Source organism: Myxocyprinus asiaticus, chromosome 17 (assembly GCF_019703515.2).
Source record: "Myxocyprinus asiaticus isolate MX2 ecotype Aquarium Trade chromosome 17, UBuf_Myxa_2, whole genome shotgun sequence".
Classification (NCBI taxonomy): domain Eukaryota; kingdom Metazoa; phylum Chordata; class Actinopteri; order Cypriniformes; family Catostomidae; genus Myxocyprinus; species Myxocyprinus asiaticus.
Window position 1 is genome coordinate 18,721,215 of NC_059360.1, and position 27,899 is coordinate 18,749,113.

The 27,899-nt window shown below is 45.0% G+C and overlaps 3 protein-coding genes across 6 annotated transcripts in view; 2 read left to right on the forward strand and 1 right to left on the reverse strand.

Annotated features, from left to right (window-relative positions):
- The window catches only part of LOC127455029 (unconventional myosin-VI), a 103,215-nt gene extending 101,267 nt beyond the window's left edge, over positions 1-1,948 (forward strand). The window contains exon 32 of the mRNA XM_051722560.1: positions 328-1,948. Coding sequence (XP_051578520.1) covers positions 328-527 — 200 coding nt within the window. The 3' untranslated portion in view covers positions 528-1,948. The remainder of the gene's footprint in view (positions 1-327) is intronic.
- Positions 1-27,899, forward strand: part of colec11 (collectin sub-family member 11) — a 284,310-nt gene that overhangs the window by 119,774 nt on the left and 136,637 nt on the right. The window lies entirely within an intron of this gene.
- LOC127455034 (interphotoreceptor matrix proteoglycan 1-like) overlaps positions 2,161-27,899 on the reverse strand; it is a 61,967-nt gene continuing 36,228 nt past the window's right edge. For 3 of the 4 annotated variants that reach the window (XM_051722583.1, XM_051722582.1, XM_051722581.1), the window contains 6 exons: positions 26,741-26,960; positions 25,214-25,424; positions 6,113-6,298; positions 5,816-5,999; positions 4,332-4,415; positions 2,161-2,824 (listed from right to left, as the gene is read on the reverse strand). In XM_051722583.1, the coding sequence (XP_051578543.1) occupies positions 2,744-2,824; positions 4,332-4,415; positions 5,816-5,999; positions 6,113-6,298; positions 25,214-25,424; positions 26,741-26,960 (966 nt within the window). In that variant the 3' untranslated portion in view covers positions 2,161-2,743. The remainder of the gene's footprint in view (positions 2,825-4,331; positions 4,416-5,815; positions 6,000-6,112; positions 6,299-25,213; positions 25,425-26,740; positions 26,961-27,899) is intronic. The other variant, XM_051722580.1, reaches the window with a different exon arrangement.

Below are 27,899 nucleotides of genomic sequence, written 5' to 3' on the forward strand. Positions count from 1 at the left end.
ATTTAAAACTAAATAGAGCATTAACCTTAAAAACCTTCTCATCTGTTTTGGAGAAAATATAACTTTCTTTTTAGTGCCACTCAGTGCTACTGTCACAATATGTGTATAGAGCCACGTGATAACATTATGCAAAAATGTCACCACACTGACCACAGTCAAAAAAATGTCATGAGATCAGGCTCAAATTCTTATTTGGAATAGGATCAGGAGTTGAAATACAGTATAAATCCCCCTCACAAATATGACTCTTATCAGTAGATGTGGGATATATTTGTGTATTATGTATCCAGGCACAGCATGATGCCCTTAATCTTTTGCTGCACCCAGGTAAGGATGACATGGAGATGTGTGAGCTAAGTCTAGAGGAGACCGGGCTTACACGAAAGCGTGGAGCAGAGATTCTGCCACGGCAGTTTGAAGAGATCTGGGAGCGCTGTGGAGGAATCCAATACCTGAGAAATGCCATCGAAAGCAAGCAAGCTCGACCCACCTATGCGACTGCCATGCTCCAGAATCTCCTCAAATAAAGATAATCCATTTCTCCTTATAGGTTCACAATGTCTATGCACATCTAGAATAAATAGTAAAGATAGTGAAGATAGTAGATAGTAAAGCTGTGTAGCTAAAACAAAGGGCTTTTCTTCATGGTGGGCTTTCAGATGTTTTTCACCAGAGGCTTTTTAAACTTATTAGTAAAGCGAACTCTAGTGAAAGTGATTGCTGTCCGATTTACTGTTTGTTTGTAGTTTGTTATTAATTTTGCTGTGAACTTAGAAACAGTTTTCATACAAATCTGAGCCTTGCTTGAACCTGTTGCTCAGCGATGCCTTAAGATTCTCAGACCAGATTTATATCTCATTTAATAGGAATGTTATTAGAAAATCACACCTGCTTAAACCTAATATGAAATTGAAAAAAAAATGCTTATACTGTAAATACCAATACCAAGTAATAATCTTTATGAAAGACCTAGTTACAAATCTTTGCGATAGACAATTCAATAAAACTTCACTAAAACAATTCATGGCACATGCTTTGTCCTTATTCAGTCTCATTATTGTTAAACTTAAATCTCATTATAGGACTTGCACTTAAATGGCCATTTAATATAGTCAAAGTAACTATAATCTATTCAGATCATGATGGTAAAGGCTAAAGAGTAACATGCACTGGAATACATTACGTTTTGTCCTTTGTAAATGAGGTAATAGATCTTGCTGTACAAGATATCTGCAGTGTCACTTCCTAAAATTGCACCATTCATAATTGCCTTTACATATACTTGATTATTTATTAATTTTGTAAATGCATTTCAAAGCAGCTTAAGTTCATAAAGAATTAGTCACTGCTGTCATGCATGGTTTTTCTTAGCGATTTTGTACTTAAATCATATGGTAATATGCTAAAGGACAGATTCATTTCTATTTAGTGAAGTGATAATGGCACCATTGTTAATGATTTGCTGTGAATTCTGTGGTGTGTGTGGTAGATTTCAGTTGACCTCTTATTTTTACATTTATTTATATACCAACTCAAGGAAATGTTTAGATTAAATTAGCTTGTAATCTTATGTGTCTTGTTATGCTGTTTGCTGGCTTTGTTTTAGCTCATTTTGATTAAAAATAATGGAAATGGCAATAACATTCCAAACACATTCGTTTGAAAAAAGTGGCGTAGACAGAATTGCTGCATTTGAATTTGCAATCATTATTCAGACTTATTTATATATATGCTGATAGTTTTCTCCATTTACATGCTTTGAGCCCTTTCTAAATGAACTAAAGTCATTTCAAACTGTCAATTCATGAATATTGTAATTGTTAATTATTTGTTTCTTGTCTGTCAATTTATCTTTTTTGTGTTTGGGTTAAATACACTCTGATTTTCTCATTTTTGACTGGCAACTCTTGCTCCAATCACTGTGCTAGATCAGAATAAACACATTCCATTTAAAACATGTTATATGTTGTACTTTTTATGGATGAAATCAAGTTTTCTCAATTGTATATCCGGTTTCATTTGGAATTGGCTGTAATGTGCATTTAACATAACGACAATGCAATTGAAATGGCTCAGTTGAAATTGAAATGAGTAACTGTATCAGAAATATACTACAAACTTTTTCCAGTTTAATGTAAAAACCGAGAAATCATTCCCATACATCTGTATTTTTGTCAAGTGATTGGTGGGGAATGTGTAAAAAAGCATTCCTTTTCTTAAAGGAAGTAATTAATTTATGAACATTCTAGACATACTGTAGAGATGTAAATACTTGAAATAATTTAAATAATAACCACAAAAATTTACAAAATACATTCAGATACATTCAGTCAAGAGGTTAAAAGAGGCTACTGTTTAAAGAAAGAAGCTATTTTGTATTTACGATACCACCCAGTGTATCCATTTGTAAATAAATGCCTCATTGTGAGGGAGGAAACGCACCTTTGACAAGGGTTCAAAACATCCAACACATATTACTATGTCTCAAATAATAAATTTTTGTGCAGGTGCAATTAAACATTGCTTCGAGAATTATCTAAATGATCATTTAAGTTTGTTACAAATCCCTATTTTGGAGGTGTTCCTTCAATTGTTCCTTGTTTGAAGGGTATGGCTGATCCTTGAATAGGGTGGTTGTACCATAAACTCACCAAATGTCTATAAGAACCAGCAAAGTCGAGTTCGCTTGAATAGCACTGAAGAGCTTTAGTGCCACGTTGAGCTTAAAAATAGAGTATGGACATCATAAAACAGTCACTTCAAATCCTTCACTATCAGGACTCCGAAAAAGACGGCAAGAGGACCGACTGGACATCTGCCGTGCCTGTAATACAACATGAGAAAAACATCATTCATTCAGGAAACCAAGAAAACACTAGAAATACTCAAAGCATACACTTAAAATAATATGTGCAAATGTATACTGTAATGTGTACGCCATAAAAGCACACTACAATCCTGTAAGACCACAATACTGTAAGGCCTTCCCCCAAAGTAAATATGCACTCAAGTGATTTTTGTGTGCGTGTGTGCGTGTGTGTGTGTGTGTGTGTGCAAAACATTTAAACAGAAAGAAATAGTAACAGTAGAATATTAAATATATATATATGTTTAAAAAGATGTACACTCAAATGAGAAGACTTTAGTCTTTAGAGAAGTCCAATAGAGTCTAGTCAACTATATTGCTTGCGGAATTAAGGATGCAATGTTTAATTCAGTAAAGAGGTCATGCGACAACAATGTAGCAAACTATTAGAATTTGCTTATAGTTGCATACTGTGTATTTTTTTTTTTTTTACATAGAAGAAAGTGTTTACTATGCAGTATTCAGTAGCAAGCTATTACTGTATTGCATTTTGAACATAGTAATTTGTTTGCTAAGACAATGCAAAAACATGCAAAATGGCGAACAAGATTGAATCAAAGAAAATTTCAATAATTCTTCAGTAGTCCACAGGTAAATATAAAAAGGAAATAGTTGCTTATAATCAAGAATGTACGATTTCACCCAGCATTGGTGTGTGCTACCTGTTTTTGCAGTAAGTAGAGTATTGAAATGTTAGCTTAGTAACATGCTAATATCAGAATCTGCTGTGAAAGTCATCATTAGATCATTCAGCACATCATTAGACAGGTCACCTAGTGAGCCATTGATTTTGAGACACAGCCAGTATCTTAATGTTTCAGTTGCAAAGCTCATGTCTTCATTAATATTCAGTTGTTTACACATGCTACATACTTTACAGTGCTAATTGGAAAATTCTACTGGAGGACTATAGACAAGAGAATTTCTTTCAGGCATAATCAATGTGTTATGTTAAGTCACAATTTCATGAATTAAGCATCTTAACATGCTTACAAATAATGCTTAATATTTAAAGGAGTGTTCTAGGTTCAGTACAAGTTAAGCTCAATTGACAGCATTTATGGCATAATGTTGATTACTGCAAAAAATAATTTTAACTTGTCCCAATTGTTAATTTAAAATATAAATAATTGATAAAAAACATAGTTACTGTAAGGTACTCAACGGCCCCATTCACAATGGAAGTTGGAAGTTTTAATCATATAGTTTTCATGGTATTTCATTGTATTTTCTTGATTGTTAATGGAAATGAAAAGTGATGGTAGGAAGGATAACATTTCAAAGAAATCCACTATTATTTCTTCTACATGAAGGTCCAGTTGAAATTTTGGTGGGAAAGATTTGTCATCTTGACATGATCAATCAAGCTGTATTGGTGTTAACATCAAAATGGGTGGTTTTGCACCCCAGCTGCTTACACCAACGGCACACCATCTTGCTCACTTTGAGGAATTAGCCATCGTACCTCATTATGTGGTATACACTGATGAAAATCGACCATTTCTGACACTAACTTTTCTGATCTTCTGGTGCAGAGTTGTCTGGGGATCTGGCAATGGAAAAACAGACTACCATTAATCTTCAACAATTTTCTGTGGACACGGTCTTGACAAGCAAAGAAGCCAGGTAAATTTTTGCCACTACATGTTAATCCAGACTGTATTTACTTTGAAGAGCAAAACATCTGTTGGTGAAAAAAAAGTTACTGATTATCATTCATATTATCATTAGTATGGACAACTACAGATGCACTAGTCTCATGCTGTCTATTATTTCTAGTATCCTCCTGGGAATATTATGCCTTTATTTTACATCTTTGAATGTTTTGACTCAAGTTGTAACTGTACAAGTCTGTAAATTATAGACAACTTTGTAGACATTTAGCATACAATTTAACATCACCAAAATCTATGAAACGGATTTGATAGTTTTACTCTAATAGCTATATTGTGTTAACAGTGATGAGGATACTGATGCATGGATTTAGCTGGTGTGGTCTCTTCTGGACAAAGAGAACAAACTCAAAAAACAGCCGATTCACCAAAAACAGTCAATTTCTGCTGAAGTTACAGACTCTGTGTGCGTTTGTTCTTTGCATTAATGTTGTCTATATTAGGCTTTATTTTACGGTTATGCTAACCTATTGAAATTTGTGTCCATTCTACACATTTATTTGTCATTTTCAGTAAGTATAAGCTTTATTGTCTTTATTAACAGGATTTTACTTATTGTAGGTGATATAGGCTATCAGCTGTTCAGTTAATATAGGCTACTGGGAATACAAGCTCTGGTTAGTGACTATGTTAAATTCACAGTGCTGTTATTCATAAACCACCCTGAAAACAGGAAGGGTTAATGTGTCCTGTCCACAAAATACATAATAAAGGACTTGTGATTTGATCAGAAACATATTGTTGATGTTAGTACAGCTCATGACATTGATTAAAAAGATAATTTACCCCAAAATAAAAATTCTGTCATCATTTACTCTACGTCATGCTATTCCAAACCAGTATGGCTGAGTTCGGAATGGCAGAACTAGTAAGAGTAGTATGGTAGTTTGCCATTCCGAACTCGGCCAAATACTTTCTTATGGAAGGGCAATTCCAGCGTGACAGACATGACATTTGCAGGAAAAACTTCAAATTTAACATCACATATAAAGTACTCATGACCATCCACCCCAAAATCTATGCCCCTGGTCTCAACCAACATTCACATTCATTTCTTTTTTTCTTTTCTTACAATGAAAGTGAATGTTTACTGTGGCTGTCATTCTGCTTAACATCTCCTTTTTTGTTCCACAGAACACAAAAGAAAGAAAGAAAGTTATATACACTAGGTTTGGATCAACAGCAGGATGAGTAAATTATGACAGAATTGTCCATTTTGGGTGAGCTATCCATTTAAGCAGATCATTAAGAATACTATCTTTGCTGTACACTTTACCTCAATACTAAGCTGTATACTTTCAAGTGAGCGAAATGTTCCTTGGTCTGAGTGTTGCAAGGAACATGAGTCAGAGCTCATGGGACAGAGGATGCTCGACACATGTGTTAAGACCTCATCATCATTCTCAAAAACTGGATTTATTCTCATAGTATTACCAAAGGGGAATGGAGATTGTGAACGCCTATAATGCAAAGAAGACCAACGTGTTTAAAACAGGTCACACCACTGCAAATCCATATCTGTAAACAAAAATGTAACTTCTAAAAAAGGAACAGAAAAAAAAGCCCTTCTTACACAAGCGTCAAGGTCTTTCTGGTCCGTATACATTTCTTGTTAATGAAAATCAAGATGCCTATTACAGCACAAACCACTGAGAGGCTCCCCACCATGCAGGCTATGAAAAGGAGAGGGTCAACTGGCACAGACACCAGTTCGTTGCAGCGTTCTCCATGGTAGTGCCAGAATTTACCTACAGGACATCTAAAAGTGGAGAAAACATGTTAGAAAAAGTAAGTCTTGTAGCACTACTGTTGAACTCTACAGGGTTCAAATGGTCATGGAGAACCAGAACATTTCCAGTCCTGGAGCAATCATGGAAATGAATAACGTCCAAAAAAGTCAATGAAAAGTCATGTAAATCCCTATAGTGAATATAAATTCTTCTAGTTATCAGTTATCATAGAAATTCTATAGTAAAAGGTGTGGGGACTCTGACTCTAAAGGCCCCAGTATACTCGTGGCGAAGTTCTTCTTTCTTCTTTGCTCAGGGGTAGAAAGAAGTTCGAAACAGCTTAGCTACAGCATACTGTCTGCGAACATTGACACCACTGTGGGAGGCATTTAGAGGAGCATTTAAATATGAGGACGAACAAGACCACTAGCAAAACGTCCTGGTTACTTTCGTAACCTCCGTTCCCTGATGGAGGGAACGAGACGTTGTGTCAATGTAGTGACACTAGGGGTCACTCTTGGGAGCCCAAAACACCTCTGGTCTTTGAAAAAAGGCCAATGGGAATTGAACATACGGGTATAAAAGGAGCTGATATGCAACCACTCATTCAGGTTTTGTGCTGAGGAGCCGAAACAAGGTCCCGGCCATTTCAGCGGGTAGTCCAGCGTTGTAGCAGGAGGGACACAATTTCTCGTTCCCTCCATCAGGGAATGGAGGTTACGAAAGTAACCAGGATGTTCCCTATCTGTCACTCACTCGACATTGTGTCGATGTAGTGACACTAGGGGTCCCTATACGAAATTCCACAACTAGCTGAACTATGTTATGTGAACTGGCGGTGCGAGATGGGCAGACCACTGTGTGCCTTGTAGCCAGTGCACCAGGCCGACACATAACCTCCCCCAACGCTGTTATGAGCATCGAACGGCCCTTCAGGGACAAGTCGACTGCCCAAAAGATAGGGACAGGCTAGCCCAGTCGTGGCCTCTTATCCTCTTTTTTCTCTCCCCAAAAAAGAGTGAAATTTGTTAACCGACTGGGGCCACCACTGTCTACGTTGGGGGGGGTGTCAATCCCAAGGGGAAGACACCGCGGAGACCACACCCTGCCCAGAGAGAGAGGGGAGGGGGGGAGGGGAGGGGTATTTTGAGTGGAAATACATCACATGGTCTTGCCGAGCCTCGTCGGAAATATGTAATGTGGAGATGTCCCATGGTATGTCCTACCCAATGGGGGAAGAGTTTCTACAAACATGGTGACTGGGGTAGAGGGGCCTCTACCCAAGGAAGACGCAGTTTACCAACAGGGAAACGATTTAGAGGAAGATATACATCACATGGGGTCACCTATGGGGAACCAACACATGCGGAGCACCTACCCCAGTACAGGGCTTAGTTAGCACATGTACTGAGCTGGCAGCGAGTTTCTCCGCAAACTCGTCTGCCACAGGGCTCGGAGGAAGTCATCCAGGGAACACACTTTGTGAACACTACTGGGAGACAACAGCGCACGTTTTCAGCTCAGGGGAGGTGAAAGGTGCTATGCGCAAGCAATACACCCGGCCAGCTGTCCCGGATTTACCTGCTTGTGCCTGCCACTACACGGGACGAAACTGGCTCAACCCGGAGATTGTAGAACCTCGCAAAGGTGTTGGGTGTTGCCCAGCCCACTGCTCTGCAAATGTCTGTTAGAGAGGCACCACTGGTCAAGGCCCAGGAGGCCGCCACACTCCTGGTAGAATGGGCTCGTGATATGCCATTGCTATGACGTCAATGACCCAGTGGGCGATCCTCTGCTTGGAGACAGCGCTTCCTTTCCACTGTCCACCAAAGCAGACAAAGAGCTGCTCAGAGACTCTAAAGCTCTGCGTGCAATCCAAATAGATGCGTAAAGCGCGCACCAGACACAGCGACATCAGGGCAGGGTCTGCCTCCTCCTGGGGCAGTGCTTGCAGGTTCACCACCTGATCCCTAAATGGGGTCGTGGGAACCTTGGGCACATAGCCTGGTCGGGGTTTCAGGATCATGTGAGAGTAGCCTGGACCGAACTCCAGGCATGTTTCACTGACAGAGAACGCTTGCAGGTCTCCTACCCTCTTGATGGAAGTGAGCGCAGTCAGGAGGGCAGTCTTCAAAGAGAGTGCCTTAAGCTCAGCTGACCCCAGGGGCTCAAAGAGGGCTCCCCGTAGACCCTGAAGAACTACAAAGAGGTTTCATGAGGGAATGAGGCGTGGTCTGAAGGGATACAACCTCCTGGCGCCTCTCAGGAACCTGATGATCAGGTCGTGCTTCCCTAAGGACTTACTGTCCACTGTGTCGTGTTGTGCCGCTATAGTGGCTACATACACCTTCAAGGTGGAGGGGGACAGCCGCCCCTCCAACCTCTCCTGCAGGAAGGAAAGCACCAATCCGACCGTGCATCTCTGGGGGTCTTCGCGTCGGGAAGAACATCACTTAGCGAACAGATGCCACTTCAAGGCATACAGGCACCTCGTAGAGGGAGCCCTAGCCTGAGTAATCATGTCTACCATTGCAGGTCTTCCGCGTCCCGTCCAGGGGCCAGACATGGAAATTCCAGGTGTCTGGTCGCGGGTGCCAGATGGTGCCCTGTCCCTGAGAAACAAGGTCCTTCCTCAGGGGAATTTGCCTGTTGCGAGGAGCGTGAGGTCCGAGAACCACGTCTGGGTGGGCCTGTAGGGTGCTACTAGGATGACCTGCTCCTCGTCCTCCCTGACCTTGCACAGGGTCTGTGCAAGTAGGCTCACTGGGGGAAACACATATTTGCGTAGTCCAGGGGGCCAGCTATGTGCCAGCGCGTCTATACCGAGAGGTGCCTCGGTCAGGGCATACCACAACGGGCAGTGGGACGATTCTCAGGAAGTGAACAGGTCTATCTGTGCCTGCCAGAATCGACTCCAAATCAGCTGGACCACCTGAGGGTGAAGACTCCACTATCCCCTGAGGGTAACCTGTCATGACAGCGCGTCCACTGCAGTGTTGAGGTCGCCCGGGATGTGAGTGGCATGCAGCGACTTGAGGTGCTGCTGACTCCAGAGGAGGAGACGGCGGGCGAGTTGTGACATACAATGGGAGCGTAAACCGCCTTGACGGTTGATGTATGCCACCGTTGCCGTGTTGTCTGTCCAAACTAACACATGCTTGCCCTTGATCAACTGCCGAAACCTCCGCAGGGCAAGCAGAATAGCCAAGAACTCGAGGCAGTTGATGTGCCAATGTAGCTGCGGGCCCGTCCAGGAACCGGTGGCTGCATGCCCATTGCATACAGTGCCCCAGCCCGTCTTGGAGGCGCCTGGAGACCTGCTCTAGGGGAACGCCTGCCCGCAGAAATGTGAGGTCGGTCCAAGGGCTGAAGAGGCGGCGACAGACCGGCATAATGGCCACGCGATGTGTCCCGCGGCGCCATGCCCATCTCAGGACTCTAGTCTGGAGCCAGTGCTGAAGCGGTCTCATATGCATCAACCCGAGCGGAGTGGCCACCGCTGAGGATGCCATATGCCCCAGGAGCCTCTTAAACAGTTTCAGTGGAACCGCTGTCTTCTGTCTGAACACCTTCAAACAGGTCAGCACTGACTGTGTGCGCTCGTTCGTGAGGCGCGCCGTCATCGAGACTGAGTCCAACTCCAAGCTGAGAAAAGAGATGCTCTGAACCGGGAAGAGCTTGCTCTTTTCCCAGTTGACCCAAAGCCCTAATCGACTGAGGTGCAAGAGCACCAGGTCCCTGTGTGCACACAACACATCCCGAGAGTGAGCTAGGATTAGCCAGTCGTCGATAGTTGAGGATGCGAATGCCCACTTCCCTTAACGGGCCAAGGGCTGCCTCGGCGACCTTCGTGAAGACGCGAGGGGACAAGGACAGGCTGAAAGGGACCTTGTACTGATACGCCCGACCCTCGAATGCAAACCGCAGGAAGGGTCTGTGTCGAGGTAGAATCGAGATGTGGAAGTACGCGTCCTTCAGATCTACCACTGCGAACCAATCTTGATGTTGGACACTCCCTAGAATGCGTTTTTGCATCAGCATCTTGAACAGGAGTCTGTGTAAAGCCTGGTTCAGTACTCGCAGGTTGGCCGCAACCCATCGCCTTTCTTCGGTACAATGAAGTAGGGTCTGTAAAACCCCTTCTTCATCTCGGCTGGAGGGACAGGCTCTATTGCACCCTTCTGTAGGAGGGTAGCGATTTCCATGCGCAAGGTAGCGCCGCTGAACCTGGACGAATGCCTGGCGAACTGAATCACGTAGCCGAGTCAGACGGTCCGGACCAGCCATCGCGACGGGTTGGAAAGTGCAAGCCACGCGTCCAAGCTCCGGGTGAGGGGGACCAAGGGGACAGTCTCGTCGGACGTACCGGTGGGTGGGGCCTCGCACCGGGGCGTAGCCTGAGGTGCCACATCGTACTGTGGCCGTGCTGAGTTCAGGGACATTGAAGCACTTACCTGGCTCCTTGTGACCACCCCCCGAACAGCCTGGGATGGGGGAGGAAGAGGCTTGTCCTTGTGACCCATGGAGACCGTCACATCGGGGGGCGGATTTGTGCCACAGCTGGGCGCGCAGGGGCGGGGAGACCGCCGCTGGTGCGCCAAACCTGCCGAAATGGAATGGTGGATGGTGGTCATGATGACGGCCGTGCGCACCAGGTATGTGGCCCAAGGAACAAGGAAACCACTCTTTTGCTAAACTTTTGGGTACCACAGCCACTTGGGCATGCAGCGAAATTAAATGAAAAGGTAACAAAAGATTCTCCTCCCGGCCCTCCACCGGGGGATGGAGTGGTCTGCTTACCAGCTCCAGAACAGTGGGTTTCCTCGCCCCTGGGTCACCTGTCTCAGGAGTGCTTCGAAGCTTTTCTCGGGTTCTTGGTGGCCGGCCGTGAGATGGGTGGCGTCTGCTTCCTGCGATGGGCTCCACGCCGGGGCCGGGTCGTGGGGGTGGGCTGTGGCAGAGCCGGTGCAGTCACCGCAGAAGGACGCCCTTGTTGACGAGCAGACGGGGTGCGGGATCTTTACCACTGAGAACTGCTGGGCAAAGTCCTCGACGGTGTCGCCGAACAGGCCAACCTGGGAAATGGGGGCACCAAGGAACCGTGCCTTGTTGGCCTCTCCCATCTCGACCAGGTTAAGCCAAAGGTGGCGCTCCTGGACCACCAAGGTGGACATCGCCCACTCAAGAGACCGCGCCGTGACCTTCGTCGCCCGGAGGGCGAGGTTGGTCGCAGAGCGCAGTTCCTGCATCAATCCCAGGGCGGAACTACCCTCGTGCAGTTCCTTTATCGCCTTGGCTTGGTGGACTTGCAGGAGAGCCATGGCATGCAGGGCGGAGATGGCTTGTCCAGCGGCACCGTAGGCCTTGGCCGTCAGGGATGACGTAAACCTAAAGGCCCTGGACGGGAGCTTCGGGCGCCCGCGCCAGGTGGTAGCGCTCTGCGGGCATAGGTGCACCGCGAGAGCCTTATCCACCGGGGGATCACCGAATACCCCTTGGCCGCCCCACCATCGAGGGTAGTGAGGGCGGGGGAGCTGAAAGATCGGGACCAGGCAGTAAAAGGTGCCTCCCATGACCTTTTCAGCTCCTCGTGCACTTCCAGGAAGAAAGGAACTGTGGCGGGGCGTGGCTGTGAGCGGCGCTGTGGGCCCAGGAACCAATCATCGAGCCGCGAGGGTTCAGGGGAGAGCGGAGGGTTCCACTCTAGCCTGACGCTCACGGCTGCCCGTGCATGTCCATCATCTCCGCGTCAGCCTGTTACTGGACGACCGTACCCGAGGGGGGAATCCCAGCTGAGGCTTCCGCGTCCGACTGGACGAGCCCATTCACCGATGCTGCCCTCGAGAGCTCATCACCTTCGCGGGCTCCGAACAAGAGGTCGAACTCGCCGTGAGACGAGCCGGCGGACTCATCCGGAAGCCCGATCGGGGCAGACGAGCGTGCTGGGGAATGGAAGGTCCGTGGGGGGATACCCGGCGGAGGTGGTCACATTGAGGTCCCCAAATCGCCCCCAGTGCTAGACGCGCTGGCCTCATACCCATAGGTAGAAGGACCGAGGCAGGGAGCCGCTGGGGTGGCTTGCTTTCTTACGAAGGCAAGCCGCGATCACAATGTTGCCATGGTCATGTTCCATGACCAATCCACGAAAGCTGTCTACACGTGGGTAGCGCCCAGACACGAGAGACAGCGATTGTCACCGTCAGAAGGCGAGAGATAATGACCGCAACCAGGAATAACACACAAATGGAAGGGCATCTTTAAAAAGACATTCCATGTGTGCCGCTCTTTTAGATAAATATACTCTTTTTTTTTTAGAATATACTCTTTTATTTCTGCCGAAGCGCCCAGGGGCGTTCTCTGCAGTGCACCAATGCAGAGGGGGAGAAGCCGCTGAAATGCGCCGTCAGATCCAGCAGAGGTGAATGGACAGCCGTGAGAATTCAGCTCAGTGAGCATCGACCGTTCAGCTCCGAAGAGAAAATCTGAATGAGTGGTTGCATACCAGCTCCTTTTATACCCATATGTTCAGGGGAGTGGTATGCAAATACCACTCGCCAATTCCCATTGGCCTTTTTTCAAAGACCAGAGGTGTTTCGGGCTCCCAAGAGTGACCCCTAGTGTCCAACACAACGTCGAGTGAGTGACAGATAGGGAACATGAACTAATATGTGCTATCAATGACTTCATGCCTCATTATATGAGTAGAATTCACGTGATCAGAAAAAGAAGATGTTTTAACCACTCGATGATGATTTAAAGTAATATATATGCAGTGGATATTGTGTAATTTGTCTTTACATGTGTTTACATTTTGCATTCATGGTGCTAACACGCTCACATGCTATATGCAGCCATAATATGCACTGGTACATGTAATTTATGATGACACTGATACTGCTGCAAAGATGGGTGTATAAAAGAGTTTTAATGGGTAGAATACAGACAAAAAAATGGTGGTTAGAGGTATATCTCACATTGGGCAGATGTGTGAATGGCTTTCGGCTGCAGACAGCACATGAATGAAGCAGCATATCAAACAACAGAGTGAATGGGCACTTAAGGTGTACTGTATTTGAGTAGATTTGGTTCCTTTTGTAGGCTAATTAAAATAAATAACATGGCATGTTCTTGGAAAAAGTCTCAAATGTAGAGGTGGAGCTCCATGTGACACCCACTGATGTCATGGACCAATGGTCAGGGTTGCGAGGGTTACTTTTAAAATTTATTCCACTGCACATTACAGAATACATGCTGTAAAATGTAATTTGTAACGTATTCTGTTAGATTACCCAATGGGATTACTTTGGATTACTTCTTCAGCATTGTAAAATTTTTTCACTTGTTTTGACTATAGAAAATCTGCCAGTACAGTAAGACAAAATACACGTTATAATGCATTCTCTGAAAAACCTAAATATCTTATACAGTTTCTCATAAAAGCAAACTGATCTTGTTTGAAGGATTTTTAGATATTTTTACAGAAAAGCAATAAAAAAAATTATCATCAAGAATAAGATTTTTGCCCTAATGTCATTACTAAAGAAAAAAATTACAATCTAACATGGATTTTCTTGATAAAAAAGTATGATCATGCCAGTTAACAAGTGCATGTAAAATGACTAGAAATAGCATTTTAGCTTAGCATAAAGCTAAATGTTTACTTGACAATTTACACAAGGTTTATTCCTATTTCTGCTGCACCAAACTTACTTTATATTTATTTCTCTGTCTGCTCGTATGAATGTAACACATCTTAAGAAAGTGTTTCACCACTGTTCAAATGCTCTTTGGATCACATCATTTATATGTATAAATGTTTTCCATCTGAAAGGACTAAATGTTAAATAAAACAAATGACAATAAAATGCAAAGTAATCCCTTCAGTAATCAAAATACTTTTTGAATGTAACTGTATTCTAATTACAAATGATTTAAATTGTAACTGAAGTGGAATACAGTTACTTATATTTTGTATTTTAAATACATAATCCCATTACATGTATTCCATTACTCCCCAACCTTGCCAATGGCATTATGAAGGTGTTTAACAGTCGGTATGAAGTTTTCCTGAAAGTTTGCACTGGCGAGCTGTTTCAAACCACCGAAACGAACACAAAAGAACACTTGTTTTAGCCAGATTTAGTTCGAAATGACATCACACCCATTTGTTCTTCGATTTCGCTTGAAGCATTAAGGGTGCTTACACACGAAAGGAAGTTCTAATAAGAAATATACAGATGGTAACACTTTCATTAATAAATCATTAACAAACATTAAGTTATATCAAGCATTCAACTAAATTGAACAAACCACCCCTTACACAAACTTTGTTAAAGTAGCAGCACAAATCTAATGCCCACAAAGGTGCTAAATAAATATTTGTAAATCTTTAGAAACATTTACAATGTATGAATAGTTTCAACTTTAGATTAGACGCTGCAAAAATATGAGCAAATTATTAATAAATCATTTGTAAAGATGTGTAAATAGTAAAAGCATGAATACATACAACAACAAACAAACAGCAAATGTTTGGCCTTTTTAGACCTTGGTTACTAATTAGCTGAACATTAATGAATAATTTGTAATCATTAGTGTGTGAAGTGGTAAAAAATACAAATAATTTCTGAAAACATTTGTAAATGTAAAAAAGTGCATGAGCTCATTTATGAATAATTTATGAAAAAGTTTTATGACATTTGTAAGCATTCAAATGTACTGTACATTAACAAATGATCTGTTCATCATTATTTAAAATTTGTTAAAATCATTTGGAGATGTAAAAGTGCAAGGCCATATATGAATGAATGTTTAAAAACATTTGTAAGTATCTGAATTTCCATTAACTAATGATCTGTTCAGCATTATGTAATGTTTGTTAATTGTTTATTAGTAAAAGTTGTTATAAAGTGTTACCTAACTTACTGTATGTTATTATAATATACAGTTGAAGTCAGAAGTTTACTTACACCTTAGCCAAATACATTTAAACTCAGTTCCATATTTGTCACTCACTCGACGTTGTGTCGATGTAGTGACACTAGGTGTCACTCTTGGGAGCCCGAGACACCTCTGGCCTTTGATAAAAGGCCAAAGAAAATTGGCGAGTGGTATTTGCATGCCACTCCCCCGTACATACGGGTATAAAAGGAGCTGGTATGCAACCACTCATTCAGATTTTCTCTTCGGAGCCGAACGGTCAATGCTCACTGAGCTGAATTCCCACAACTGTTCATTCACCTCTGTTGGATCTGACGGCGCATTTCAGCGGCACACACGGAATGTCTTTTTAAAGACGTGTCTTTTTAAAGATGCCTTTCCTTTGTGTGTTATTCCTGGTTGCGCTCGTTATCTCTCACCTTCTGACGGTCACGATCACTGTCTTTCGTGTCTGGGCACTGCTCACGTGGAAACAGCGTTCGAGGATGGGTTATGTTTTCATTGCGAGAACATGTCCATGGCAATGATGCGGTCGTAGCTTACCTTCTTAAGAAAGCAAGCCACCCCAGAGGCTCCCCACCTCGGTCCTTCTACCCGTGGGTATGAGGCTGGCATGGCTAGCACTGGGGGCAATTTGGGGACCGCAATGGGACCACCTCCACCGGGTATCCCTCCACGGACCTCCCATTCCCCAGCACGCTCGTCTGCCCCGATCGGGCTTCCGGATGAGTCCGCCGGCTTGTCTCACGGCAAGTTCGACCTCTTATTCGGAGCCCGCAAAGGTGATGCTCTCGAGCGCAGCATCGGAGAGCGGGCTCGTCCAGTCGGACACGGAAGCCTCAGCTGGGCTCCACCCTTCGGGTGCAGTCACCCAGTCACAGGCTGACACGGAGATGACAACATGCTTTCTCAGGCAGCCGCGAGCATCGGGCTAGAGTTGAACCCTCCGCTCTCCCCTGAACCCTCACGGCTCGATGATTGGTTCCTGGGCTTGTGGCGCCACTCAAAGCCACGCCCCGCCCCGCCCTGCCCCTGTTCCTTTCTTCCCAGAAGTGCATGAAGAGCTGACAAGGTCGTGGGAGGCACTTTTTACTGCCCGGTCTTGATCTTTCAGCTTCCCCGCCCTCACTACCCTTGATGGTGGGACGGCCAAGGGCTATTTGGCAATCCCCCAGTGGATAAAGGCACTCACGGTGCACCTATGCCCGCAGAGCGCCGCCACCTGGCATGGGCGCCCAAAGCTCCCGTCCAAGGCCTGTAGGTTTACGTCGTCTCTGACGGTCAAAGCCTATGGTGCCGCTGGACAAGCCGCCTCCGCCCTGCACGCCATGGCTCTCCTGCAAGTCCGCCAAGGTGCTAAAGGAACTGCACGAGGGTAGTTCCGCCCCAGGATTGATGCAGGAGCTGCGCTTGGCGACCGACCTCGCTCTCCAGGCGACGAAGGTCATGGCGCGGTCTCTCGGGCAGGCGATGTCCACCTTGGTGGTCCAGGAGTGCCACCTTTGGCTCAACCTGGTCGAGATGGGAGAGGCCGACAAGGCACGGTTCCTTGCTGCCCCTATTTCCCAAGTTGGTCAGTCTGGCGACACCGAGGACTTTGCCCAGCAGTTCTCAGCAGTGAAGCAGCAGACAGAGGTTATCCGGCACATCCTGCCCCGGCGCGGCTCAAGATCCCGCACCCCGTCTGCTCATCGCCAAGGGCGTCCCCCTGCGGTGACTGCACCGGCTCCATCTCAGCCTGCCCCTGTGGCCCAGCCCCGCTGTAGAGCCCACCGCAGGAAGCAGATGCCACCCGTCTCGCGGCCGCCAAGAGCCCACGAAAGGCTTCGAAGCGCCCCTGAGACGGGCGACCCAGGGATGACGAAACCTGCTGCTCTGGAGCTGGTAAGCAGACCACTCCATCCCCCGGTCGAGGGCCGGGAGGAGAATCTTTTGTTACCTTTGCATTTAATTGCGCTGCATGCCCAAGTGGCTGCAGTACCCAAGAGTTCAGCAAGAGCGGTCTCCTTGTTCCCTGGGTCACATATCCGGTGTGCACGGCTGTTATCACGACCACCGTCCACCACTCTATTTGGCAGGTTTGGCGCTCCAGCGGCGGTCTCTCCGGCCCTGAGCGCCCAGCTGTGGCACAGATCCACCCCCAATGTGACAGTCTCCATGGGTCACGAGGACAGGCCTCTTCCTCCCCCGTCCCATGCTGTTCCGGGGGTGGTCACAAGGAGCCAGGTAAGTACTTCGATGTCCCTGAACTCAGCACGGCCACGACACGGTGTGGCACCTCAGGCTCCGCCCGCTGTGAGGCCCCATCCACCAGTACGTCTGACGAGATTGTTCTTCCGGCCGAGATGAAGAAGGGGTTTTACAGCCCCTACTTCACCGTACCGAAAAAAAGCGGTGGATTGCAGCCAATCTTGGACCTGCGAGTACTGAACCGGGCTTTACACAGCCTCCCGTCCTAGATGCTGACACAAAGACATACTCTAGCGAGCGTCCGGCATCAAGATTGGTTCATGGCGGTAGACCTGAAGGACGCGTACTTCCATGTCTCGATTCTACCTCGACACACACCCTTCCTGCGGTTTGCATTCAAGGGTTGGGCGTATGCAAGGTACTTGTACTGCAAGGTCCTCCCTTTCGGTCTGTCGTTGTTCCCTTGCGTTCCCTTGAGGCAGCCCGCTAAGTGAAGTGGGCATTCGCATCCTCAACTAGCCCGACAGTTGACTAATCCTAGCTCACTCTCGGGATGTGTTGTGTGCACACAGGGACCTGGTGCTCTTGCACCTCAGCCGACTAGGGCTTCGGGTCAACTGGGAAAAGAGCAAGCTCCTCCCGGTTCAGAGCACCTCTTTTCTCGGTTTGGAGTTGGACTCAGTCTCGTTGACGGCGCGCCTCACGAACGAGTGTGCAAAGTCGGTGCTGACCTGCTTGAAGGCGTTCAAACAGAAAATAGTGGTTCCACTGAAATTTTTTCAGAGGCTCCTGGGGCGTATGGCATCCTCAGCGGTGGCCACTCCGCTCGGGTTGATGCATATGAGACCGCTTCAGCACTGGCTTCAGACTTGAGTCCCGAGATGGGCATGGCACCACGGAACACATCACGTGGCCATCACGCCGATCTGTCACCATCTCTTCAGCCCTTGGACCGACCTCACAGGCAGGCATTCCCCTAGAGCAGGTCTCCAGGCACGTCGTGGTCACGACAGATGCCTCCAAAACAGGCTGGGGCACTGTTTGCAACGGGCATGCAGCCGCCAGCTTATGGACAGGCCCGCGGCTGCGTTGGCACATCAACTGCCTCGAGTTGCTGGCAATTCTGCTCGCCCTGCGGAGGTTCTGGCCGTTGATCCAGGACAAGCACGTGTTACCTCGGACAGACAATGAGGCAACGGTAGCATATGTCAACTGTCAAGGTGGTCTGCACTCCCGTTGTATGTCACAACTCGCCCACCATCTCCTCCTCTGGAGTCAGCAGCACCTCAAGTCGCTGCGAGTCACTCACATCCCGGGCGACCTCAACACTGCAGCGGATGCACTGTAATGGAAGGTTACCCTCAGGGGAGAGTGGAGACTCCACCCTCAGGTGGTCCAGTTGAACTGGAATCGATTTGGATAGGCACAGGTAGACCTGTTCGCCTCCCATGAATCCTCCCACTGCCCGCTCTGGTACGCCCTGACCGAGGCACCTCTCGGTATAGATGCACTGGCACACAGCTGGCCCCCTGAACTGCGCAAATATCCCCCCCAGTGAGCCTACTTGCACAGACCCTGTGCAAGGTCAGGGAGGACGAGGAGCAGGTCGTCCTTGTAGCACCCTACTGGCCCATCCAGATGTGGTTCTCGGACCTCATGCTCCTTGCGACAGCCCCCCGGCGAATTTCCCTGAGGAAGGACCTTCTTTCTCAGGGACGGGGCACCATCTGGCACCCGTGACCAGACCTCTGGAATTTCCATGTCTAGCCCATGTCTTTCCATGGTGGTAGACACGATCACTCAGTCTAGGGCCCCCTCTGCGAGGTGCCTGTATGCCTTTAAGTGGCATCTGTTCGCTAAGTGATTTTCTTCCCGATGGGAAGACCCCCAGAGATGCGCAGTCGGATCGGTGCATTCCTTCCGGCAGGAGAGGTGGGAAGGGCGGCTGTCCCCTTCCACCTTGAAGGTGTATGTAACCGCTATAGCAGCACGCCACGACACAGTGGGCGGTAAATCCTTAGGGAAGCATGACCTGATCATCAGGTTCCTGAGAGGCATCAGGAGGCTGAATCCCTCCAGACCGTGCCTCGTTCCCTCATGGGACCTCTCTGTAGTTCTTCAGGGTCTACAGAGAACTCCCTTTGAGCCTTTGCAGTTAGCTGAGCTTAAGGCACTCTCCTTGAAGACTGCCCTCCTGACTGCGCTCACTTCCATCAAGAGGGTAGGAGACCTGCAAGCGATCTCTGTCAGCTAAACGTGCCTGGAGTTCGGTCCGGGCTACTCTCACGTGATCTTGAGACCCTGACCAAGCTATGTGCCCAAGGTTCCCACGACCCCTTTTAAGGACCAGGTGGTGAACCTGCAAGCGCTGCCCCAGGAGGAGGCAGACCCAGCCCTGTTGCTGTGTCCGGTGCGAACTTTACGCATCTATTTGGATCGCACGCAGAGCTTTAGAGTATCTGAGCAGCTCTTTGTCTGCTTTGGTGCACAGCGGAAAGGAAGTGCTGTCTCCAAGCAGAGGATCACCCACTGGCTCATTGACGCCTCTCTAATAGACATTTGCAGAGCAGCGGGCTGGGTAACACCCAACACCTTTGTGAGGTTCTACAACCTCCGAGTGGAACCAGTTTTGTCCCGTGTAGTGGCACGCAATACAAGCAGATAAGTCCGGGATAGCCGGCCGGATGTATCACTTGCACATAGCGCCTTTCACCTCCCCTGAGCTGAAGACGTGCGCCATTAACTCCCAGTAGTGTTCACAAACTATGTTCCCTGGTTGACTTCCTCAGATCCCTATGGCAGTTGAGTTTTCGGAGACACTCGCTGCCGGCCCAGTACACATGCTAACTAAAAGCCCTGTTCTGGGGTAGGTGCTCCGCATGTGGTGGTTCCCTGTAGGTAACCCCACGTGATGTATATCTTCCGCTAATTCGTTTCCCTGTTGGCAAACTGCATCTTCCTTGGGCAGAGGCCCCTCTGCCACAGTCTCCATGTTTGTAGTAACTCCTCCCCTGTTGGGTAGGACCTACCATGAGACTTCTCCACATGACATACTTCTGACATAGCTCGGCAAGACCGTGTGATGTATTCCCACTTAAATATCCTCCCTCTCTTTGGGCAAGGTGTGGTCTCCGTGGTGTCCTCCCCTTGGGAGGGACACCCCCCGACTAGAACTGGTCGGACCAGTCGGATAATCCCCCTTTTTATAGGGAGTGGAAAAAAAAAGAAGGGGAAAAGAGGCCACGACTGGGCTAGCCTGTCTCTATCTTTTGGGTAGTCAACTTGTCCCCAAAGGGCCGTTCGACACTCATAACTATGTTGGGGGAGGTTACGTGTCGGCCTGGTGCACTGGCTACAGTTGTCTGCCGTCACACACCGCCAGTTCACGTTACACAGTTCAGCCAGTTGCGGCGTTTTGTATAGGGACCCCTAGTGTCACTACATTGACACAACGTCGAGTGAGTGACAGATAGGGAACGTCATGGTTACTTGTGTAACCTCCATTCCCTGATGGAGGGAACGAGACGTTGTGTCCCTCCTGCCACAATGCTGAACTACCCGCTGAAATGGCCGGGACCTTGTCTCGGCTCCTCAGCATAAAACCTGAATGTGTGGTTGCATACCAGCTCCTTTTATACCTGTATGTCTGGGGGAGTGGTATGCAAATACCACTCGCCAATTTTCATTGGCCTTTTATCAAAGACCAGAGGTGTCTCGGGCTCCCAAGAGTGACCCCTAGTGTCACTACATCGACACAACGTCTCGTTTCCTCCATCAGGGAATGGAGGTTACACAAGTAACCATGACGTTTTTCACAATTCCTGACATTTAATCGTTGAAAACTTTCTCTGTCTTTGGTAAGTTAGGATCACTACTTTATTTTAAGAATGTGAAATGCCAGAATAATAGTAGAGAGAATTATTTATTTCAGCTTTTATTTCTTTCATCACATTCCCAGTGGGTCAGAAGTTTACATATACTTTGTTATTATTAGGTAGCATTGCCATTTAAATTGTTTAATTTGGGTCAAACATTTTGGGTAGACTTCCACAAGCTTCTCAATTTGCTGGAATTTTTACCCATTCCTCCAGACAGAACTGGTGTAACTGAGTCAGGTTTGTAGGCCTCCTTGCTCGCACATGCTTTTTGAGTCCAGTAATCTTGACCAACCGTTTTGGAGATATCAGTCATTCCCCATTCAAGTAGATAGGAGCCATACTTTTATTCCACTTGTTTACATGTTAGCTGCCCGGGAGCATTCCAAAGATGGCACCCGAGAGACTGACTTGCTTTGAATGGGACTTTGCAGAGACTAACATTTTTTTTTGTGTTCCACACAATCGGATTGAGGTCAGGGCTTTGTGATGGCCACTCTAATGCCTTGATTTTGTTGTCCTTAAGCCATTTTACCACAACTTTGGAGGTATGCTTGGGGTCATTGTCCCATTTGTGACCGAGCTTTAACTTCCTGGCTGTCTTGAGATGTTGCTTGATATCTTGAGATGTTGCTTCAATATATTTCCTTCCTCATGATGCCATCTATTTTGTGAAGTGCACCAGTCCCTCCTGCAGCAAAGCACCCCCACAACATGATGCTGCCACCCCCATGCTTCACGGTTGGGATGGTGTTCTCGGCTTGCAAGCCTCACCTTTTTTCCTCCAAAAATAACGATGGTCATTATGGCCAAACAGTTAAATTTTTGTTTCATTAGACCAGAGGACATTTCTCCATAAAGTAAGATCTTTGTCCCCATGTGCACTTGCAAACTGTAGTCTAGCTTTTTTATGGTGGTTTTGGAGCAGTGGCTTCTTCCTTGCTGATTTGTCTTTCATGTTATGTCAATATAGGACTCGTTTTACTGTGGATATAGATACTTGTCTACCTGTTTCCTCCAGCATCTTCACAAGGTCCTTTGCTGTTGTTCTGGAATTGATTTGCACTTTTCCCACCAAGTTACGTTTATCTCTAGGAGACAGAATGCGTCTCCTTTCTGAGCGGTGTGATGGCTGCGTGGTCCCATGGTGTTTATACTTGCATACTATTGTTTGTACAGATCAACGTGCTACCTTCAGGTGTTTGGAAATTTCTCCCAAGGATGAACCAGACTTGTAGAGGTCAACAATTGTTTTTTCTGAGGTCTTGGCTGATTTCTTTTGATTTTCACATGATGTCAAGCAAAAGGGCACTGAGTTTGAAGGTAGGCCTTCAAATACATCCACAGGTACACCTCCAATTCACTGCACCTCCTTTCAGAAGCTAATTGGATAATTGTCTAAAGGCTTGACATTCATTTTCTGGAATTTTCCAAGCTGCTTAAAGGCACAGTTAACTTTGTGTATGTAAACTTCTGACCCACTGTAATTGTGATATAGTCAATTAAAAGTGAAACAATCTGTCTGTAAACAATTGTTAGAAAAATTACTCGTGTCATGCACAAAGTAGTAGGCTTGCCAAAACTATAGTTTGCTCATATTAAATCTGTGGAGTGGTTAAAAAATGACCTCAACCTAAGTATATGTAAACTTCTGACTTCAACTGTATCATAATATAATTATGGATATTATTATTATTAATAGTACCACTACTACTACTACTACTACTACTAATAATATTAGTAATAAATATTTATAATGCATATTATGAATATTGTTATTGATATTATTATTATTGAAAATTGGTTCTGTATATTGGTTATCAGACACTTTATAATTTAATTTATAATTAAAAACAAAAATACAGTATAAAACAAAAAAGACAATATAGGTTGATCTCTAGTTCATATGGATGTATGAAGGATAGTAATGTGTAAACATTTTTTTGAGGGTGTGGAAAGCAGGGATACAGCGAATTGGATTTCCGAAATCACAACTTGACCCACCTCTCTGGAATTCTCATTGGTCTGTGAATGCCTACATTGTTGATGATCACTTTCGCAAACCCTTGCGTTTTTCTTCTACGTTCCTGTGATGCATCATACCCACTGAAATCAATGGTTTTGCAGCATTCTCTGACGCAGCATAAAATCTTAGGGTGCCTACACTCTAGGAAAATGTGAAAGGTCAGTTTGGAAGGCGTGTACCAGACGGAAAAGGCAGTTCAGTTTGAAAACAAGCAGCAGTCCAGTTGCTGAGATAAAGATACTGTAGCTATCTAAAATATAACTTTTTGACAATGTACCAGTAAACACCGAAACACTTTTCCAGGCTCTCCCTCTACAATAACTGTCTTTGTAGCCTGGCAGAAAAACATAATAAAGGACAGGGAATGAACAGGCCGCATGTATGTGTTAGTCTTCCATGTTTTTTCTATTTCACATCGTAGCTAGTCCCGCTTTTCCAAAATTCTCATTGGTCAACGCATGCCTACTTCAGAGTGTGTTGCAGCAAAAGTTGAAATGCAGAGTAAACTCTAGTATGTAGAGTATACAAAACTTTTTCTATTTAAACATTCGCTACCTAGACGTCTTGGCCGTTGCGGCGCGTCTAGCTTTTTTCAGCATCTCGTGCAGGAGCACTGTGTTTTTCAGACGCTGTATCAGGTAAAAAAAGAAAGGCAACTTTTAAAAGTGCATCTCAAAACCAACCTAGTCTCATAAAATGGACATTACTATAACTACATTTGTGGAAACCAAGTTTTACATGCCACTTTCTATGTTTTGCTGCAGTGTCCTTGTGAAAGTAACACAAAAGGCACTACAATAACTGTGCTTTTTATTCACTTCCACACAAATCACAGGAACTTTGGCTGTTTATGAGTTTATAAACACTTATGTTTTGCTCTATTACTCACACCCTGCTATGTCATGATAACAAAACACTTTTACTCTAGCGCATAATTTGAAAAACAATACATTTTAATGCTTGTATTACAGACCCACCTACATTTACACACTTAATCCAGTGTGATCGACTTCCACAGTAGCTCTCATGATAGAGTATTGGACTTTGGACTTGGAGACCAAACCTCAAGCCAAGCCAAGGATGCTCGAAACGAAACTAAAAGTGAAGCGAAAGTGCCATAGAAGCGACACGAAATGACGTGGTTGCTTCAGTAAATGTGCTTTTCATGTCTAATTTGCTTTTAAAACATTACCGGTTATGTTTAGGTGTTGGTTTAGGGTAAGGATGTCTATTTTGTTGTCCTCTGATTTATCTTTTAGAAAACTATTGGTTAGGTTTAGTTTAAAGTTTTAGGTTAGGGAGGCACGTTTTCCTCAAAACATCCATCTAATATTCACCTCAAAAATAGGTTTGTTACTACATAATTTCACTTGCTTTTGGCGCCCCCCGCTGGACATTTCACATGGAAACTGCATTTTGCCATTGTCACGTAAATTTCATGAGATCAGGCAGCTCAAAACACCTGTGTTCTGTTAAGGCCAAAGTATACTTTGTTTTTTCTCATGTGTGGTGCAAATTCTGTCATTAGCACAGTTCGTGCGGACTGTCTGCATGCAGCCCAGTTTTTCTAAACACACGAATTGTCATCAGCACATGTGCCTGCCATTGACTGTACCAAAAAGTATCACAAAGCTGTCGTAGTGTGCATGCTGAACACGTCCGTACAGGCTCGTGGTCAAATTATACAAAGTATACCATTTCCTTCATATGTGTTGCACTGCCTTTTTGTAGTGCAAGAACATGTTCAGTCTGATCGGTTTCTTAGAATAGCAGCAGCTCTTCAACACATAGTTACACACTCCGAAATCCCATAAAGATTTTCGTAGAGATTTTCTTTTCCCAAATAGTTCATCATTCTGGAAATTCCTAGATATCAACATTCTCTAAAACATTCAGAGGTGATGTTAACATACCTGCAGGTAGCTCCATGCCCTGGTATGATCTCACACAGGCCTCCATTCAGACAGTATTCTGGCTGTATGTCACAGATGTTCGTGCAGGGAAGGCCATTCATCGTACTATAGCCTGGATCACAGAGACACTCGGGCTCTGTGGTTAGAATGTTTACCACACAGCGAGAGAACTCGTTGCATGCCATAAACTTACACGGATCACTGTGATCTGCTGGTGAAGACAATGAGGACTAATTGGTTTTAAATACTTACGTCCAGACAGACAAAGATGCTTAGAGACTTAATACATGTGTGCTGATCCCTTTACGTTAATGTAGATGCGTTTGTTTACACTTCTTAATAAGGAGCAACCAGATTTCTCTTTGTAGACATTGGACATCTTTCACTGCCAAGAAGACCAGCTTAGAATTTACATGCTGGCCCTTACAAAAATCCAGAGTTTATGGAAAATATGCCGCAAACTTATAGCAAATTCGCCACTGATTATTTTCACATGCAAATGAGCTTAGTGGCAAACCTTCGGCAAATTGTCCATTGTTGCCAAAGGTTTGCTGCAAGTTTACTACTACCGGTGAAGAGCTGAAAACTTTTGACAAACATTTGTGGCGAATAACAAACTCATTCGCATGTGAAAATAATGAGTAGCAAATTTGCGGCAAGTTTGTGGCAAATTTGCCATGAACTCTCGATTTTTGTAAGGGGGCCCAAACTGGTTTATGTTGGTTCATGTTGTTCACCAGCAAAAACATTCAACAACTAGCTGGAAAGCTACTTAGGGATAGTTCACCCCAAAAATTCTATCGTAATTTGCTCATCCTCTTTTGTTCCGAACCAGTATGACTTTCATTCTTCCGTGAAACACAAAAGGAGATGTTAGGCTCTGTCATAATTATTTTTCATTAAATGGACAAGAGATTAAATTAAAGTTATTGGTGACTTAGGCCAGAGACAGTTTAGCATAGATGGTATTAAAATGAATGTGAAAAATTGGAATGGCCAGCGGATGTAGAAAGTACGTCCCGCCTTACAGGTAAAAGAACCAATCACTTTTCAGATACAGATCTCGCTGTCAATCAATTAGCTGAAACCGCCTGAAAAATAGTGTTTGTATGGTGATCTGAGCTAAAGAAGCAAAGTTTGTGATACCACTGTAGTCAGATTTTACTGCTGATTGTAAATATGTTCTTTGATCGTAATCTTGACCCACCATTTTGGAGATATCAGCCATTCCCTATTCAAGTAGATAGGAGCCATACTTTTATTCCACTTGTTTACATATTATCTGCCCAGGAGCATTCCAAAGATGGCCGCCGAGTGGACTGACTTGATTTGAATGGGACTTTGCAGAGACTAAAATCTTCGTTTGTGTTCCACAGAAGAATGAAGGTCATATGGGTTTGGAACAACATGAGGGGGAGTTTTTTGGTGAACTATCTCTGTAGGAAGCTTGGTGGATATACCAGCATACCAGTATCCTAAACAACATATGGTGGTGACCCACAATGCTTGTCTTTTCAACAGGGTTACCTGCTTCCACATCCACTGATTGCGAGTCGATTTCTATGTCCAGTCTCTTAGATGCAGCACTGCAGAAGTCCTCAAGTATGCAGTGTACTGTCTCCGTAACATTGTATGGAACTGGTTTGGCTAATTTCATCTTGCTATTGACAACCACACTGCCATTCCTGAAGTTCAGAATCTCCAGCTCTTTAAATCCAGTCAGGTTGGACTGTAGATATGGCAGGAGCTGAGGAAAAAGAGGTATAAAAGTTTAATTAGAGATAACGACTTTTCTTTCATCATAGCTGACTTGTGAAAACTGGTTAATTGTGCATGAACGTAATGCAGCTCTGATGCAAAACCTTTGGAATTGTCAATTCAAAAGCAATTGCTCGACTTCTGAGACTGAAAGATTTTGCCTGGTGTCTGTCTCTCATCCTATTACAATATGCTAAAATCTTTTCAATGCTCATTTCACTCCGCACGAGGAGGGCCATTTACAGATAAAGACGGCTGTTCAGGAGAAATAGGGCGTAGCAGCTCAGTCATCCATCTTTGCTCAAGATTTCAAGAGTCCGATTGCACCACTCACACAAAAGATGGAGGACTTGAAGATATCATATATGCATAAAGACATGCCTGACTTATTTGCATTCAGAAAATATCAATCTCTCAAATACGAGATTAAAAGTGTGAAATTAAAACTAGATTTTTGCATTTTCAAAGGATAATGGGAATGGTGCTGTCCTGTGCAAAAATTTGCTGCCAGGATGTTGCAATACAGTTGCTAAGGGGTTCTGAGTTACATGCAGAACATTAATACTTAGGCTTAGGAGTTTGTTAAAATCCCTAACCCTGAATATGAGCAACAGTTCCCTTAAGGGGGCGTTCACACAGAATGTGTTTTTGTTTCTTCTAAGTAAAGGTGTGCTAGACAGACTTCTTTGTATGAAAGCTAATTTCTGCCACATGGAAACAAAAATAAAATAATGATAAATTATGAGATACTTATTCATATTTATGAGATAAAAAGAGATAATAATTACAATAGATTTAAAGTCATAGTTTTGTGATAGAAAGTCATAATGTGTTATATGAGAGTTAAAGACACTTGTGAAAGAAAAAAAATAGTTTTCTGCCTACGTAAGGCACATTTTTATTACCACAGAAGCACGTCAAGTCTTAA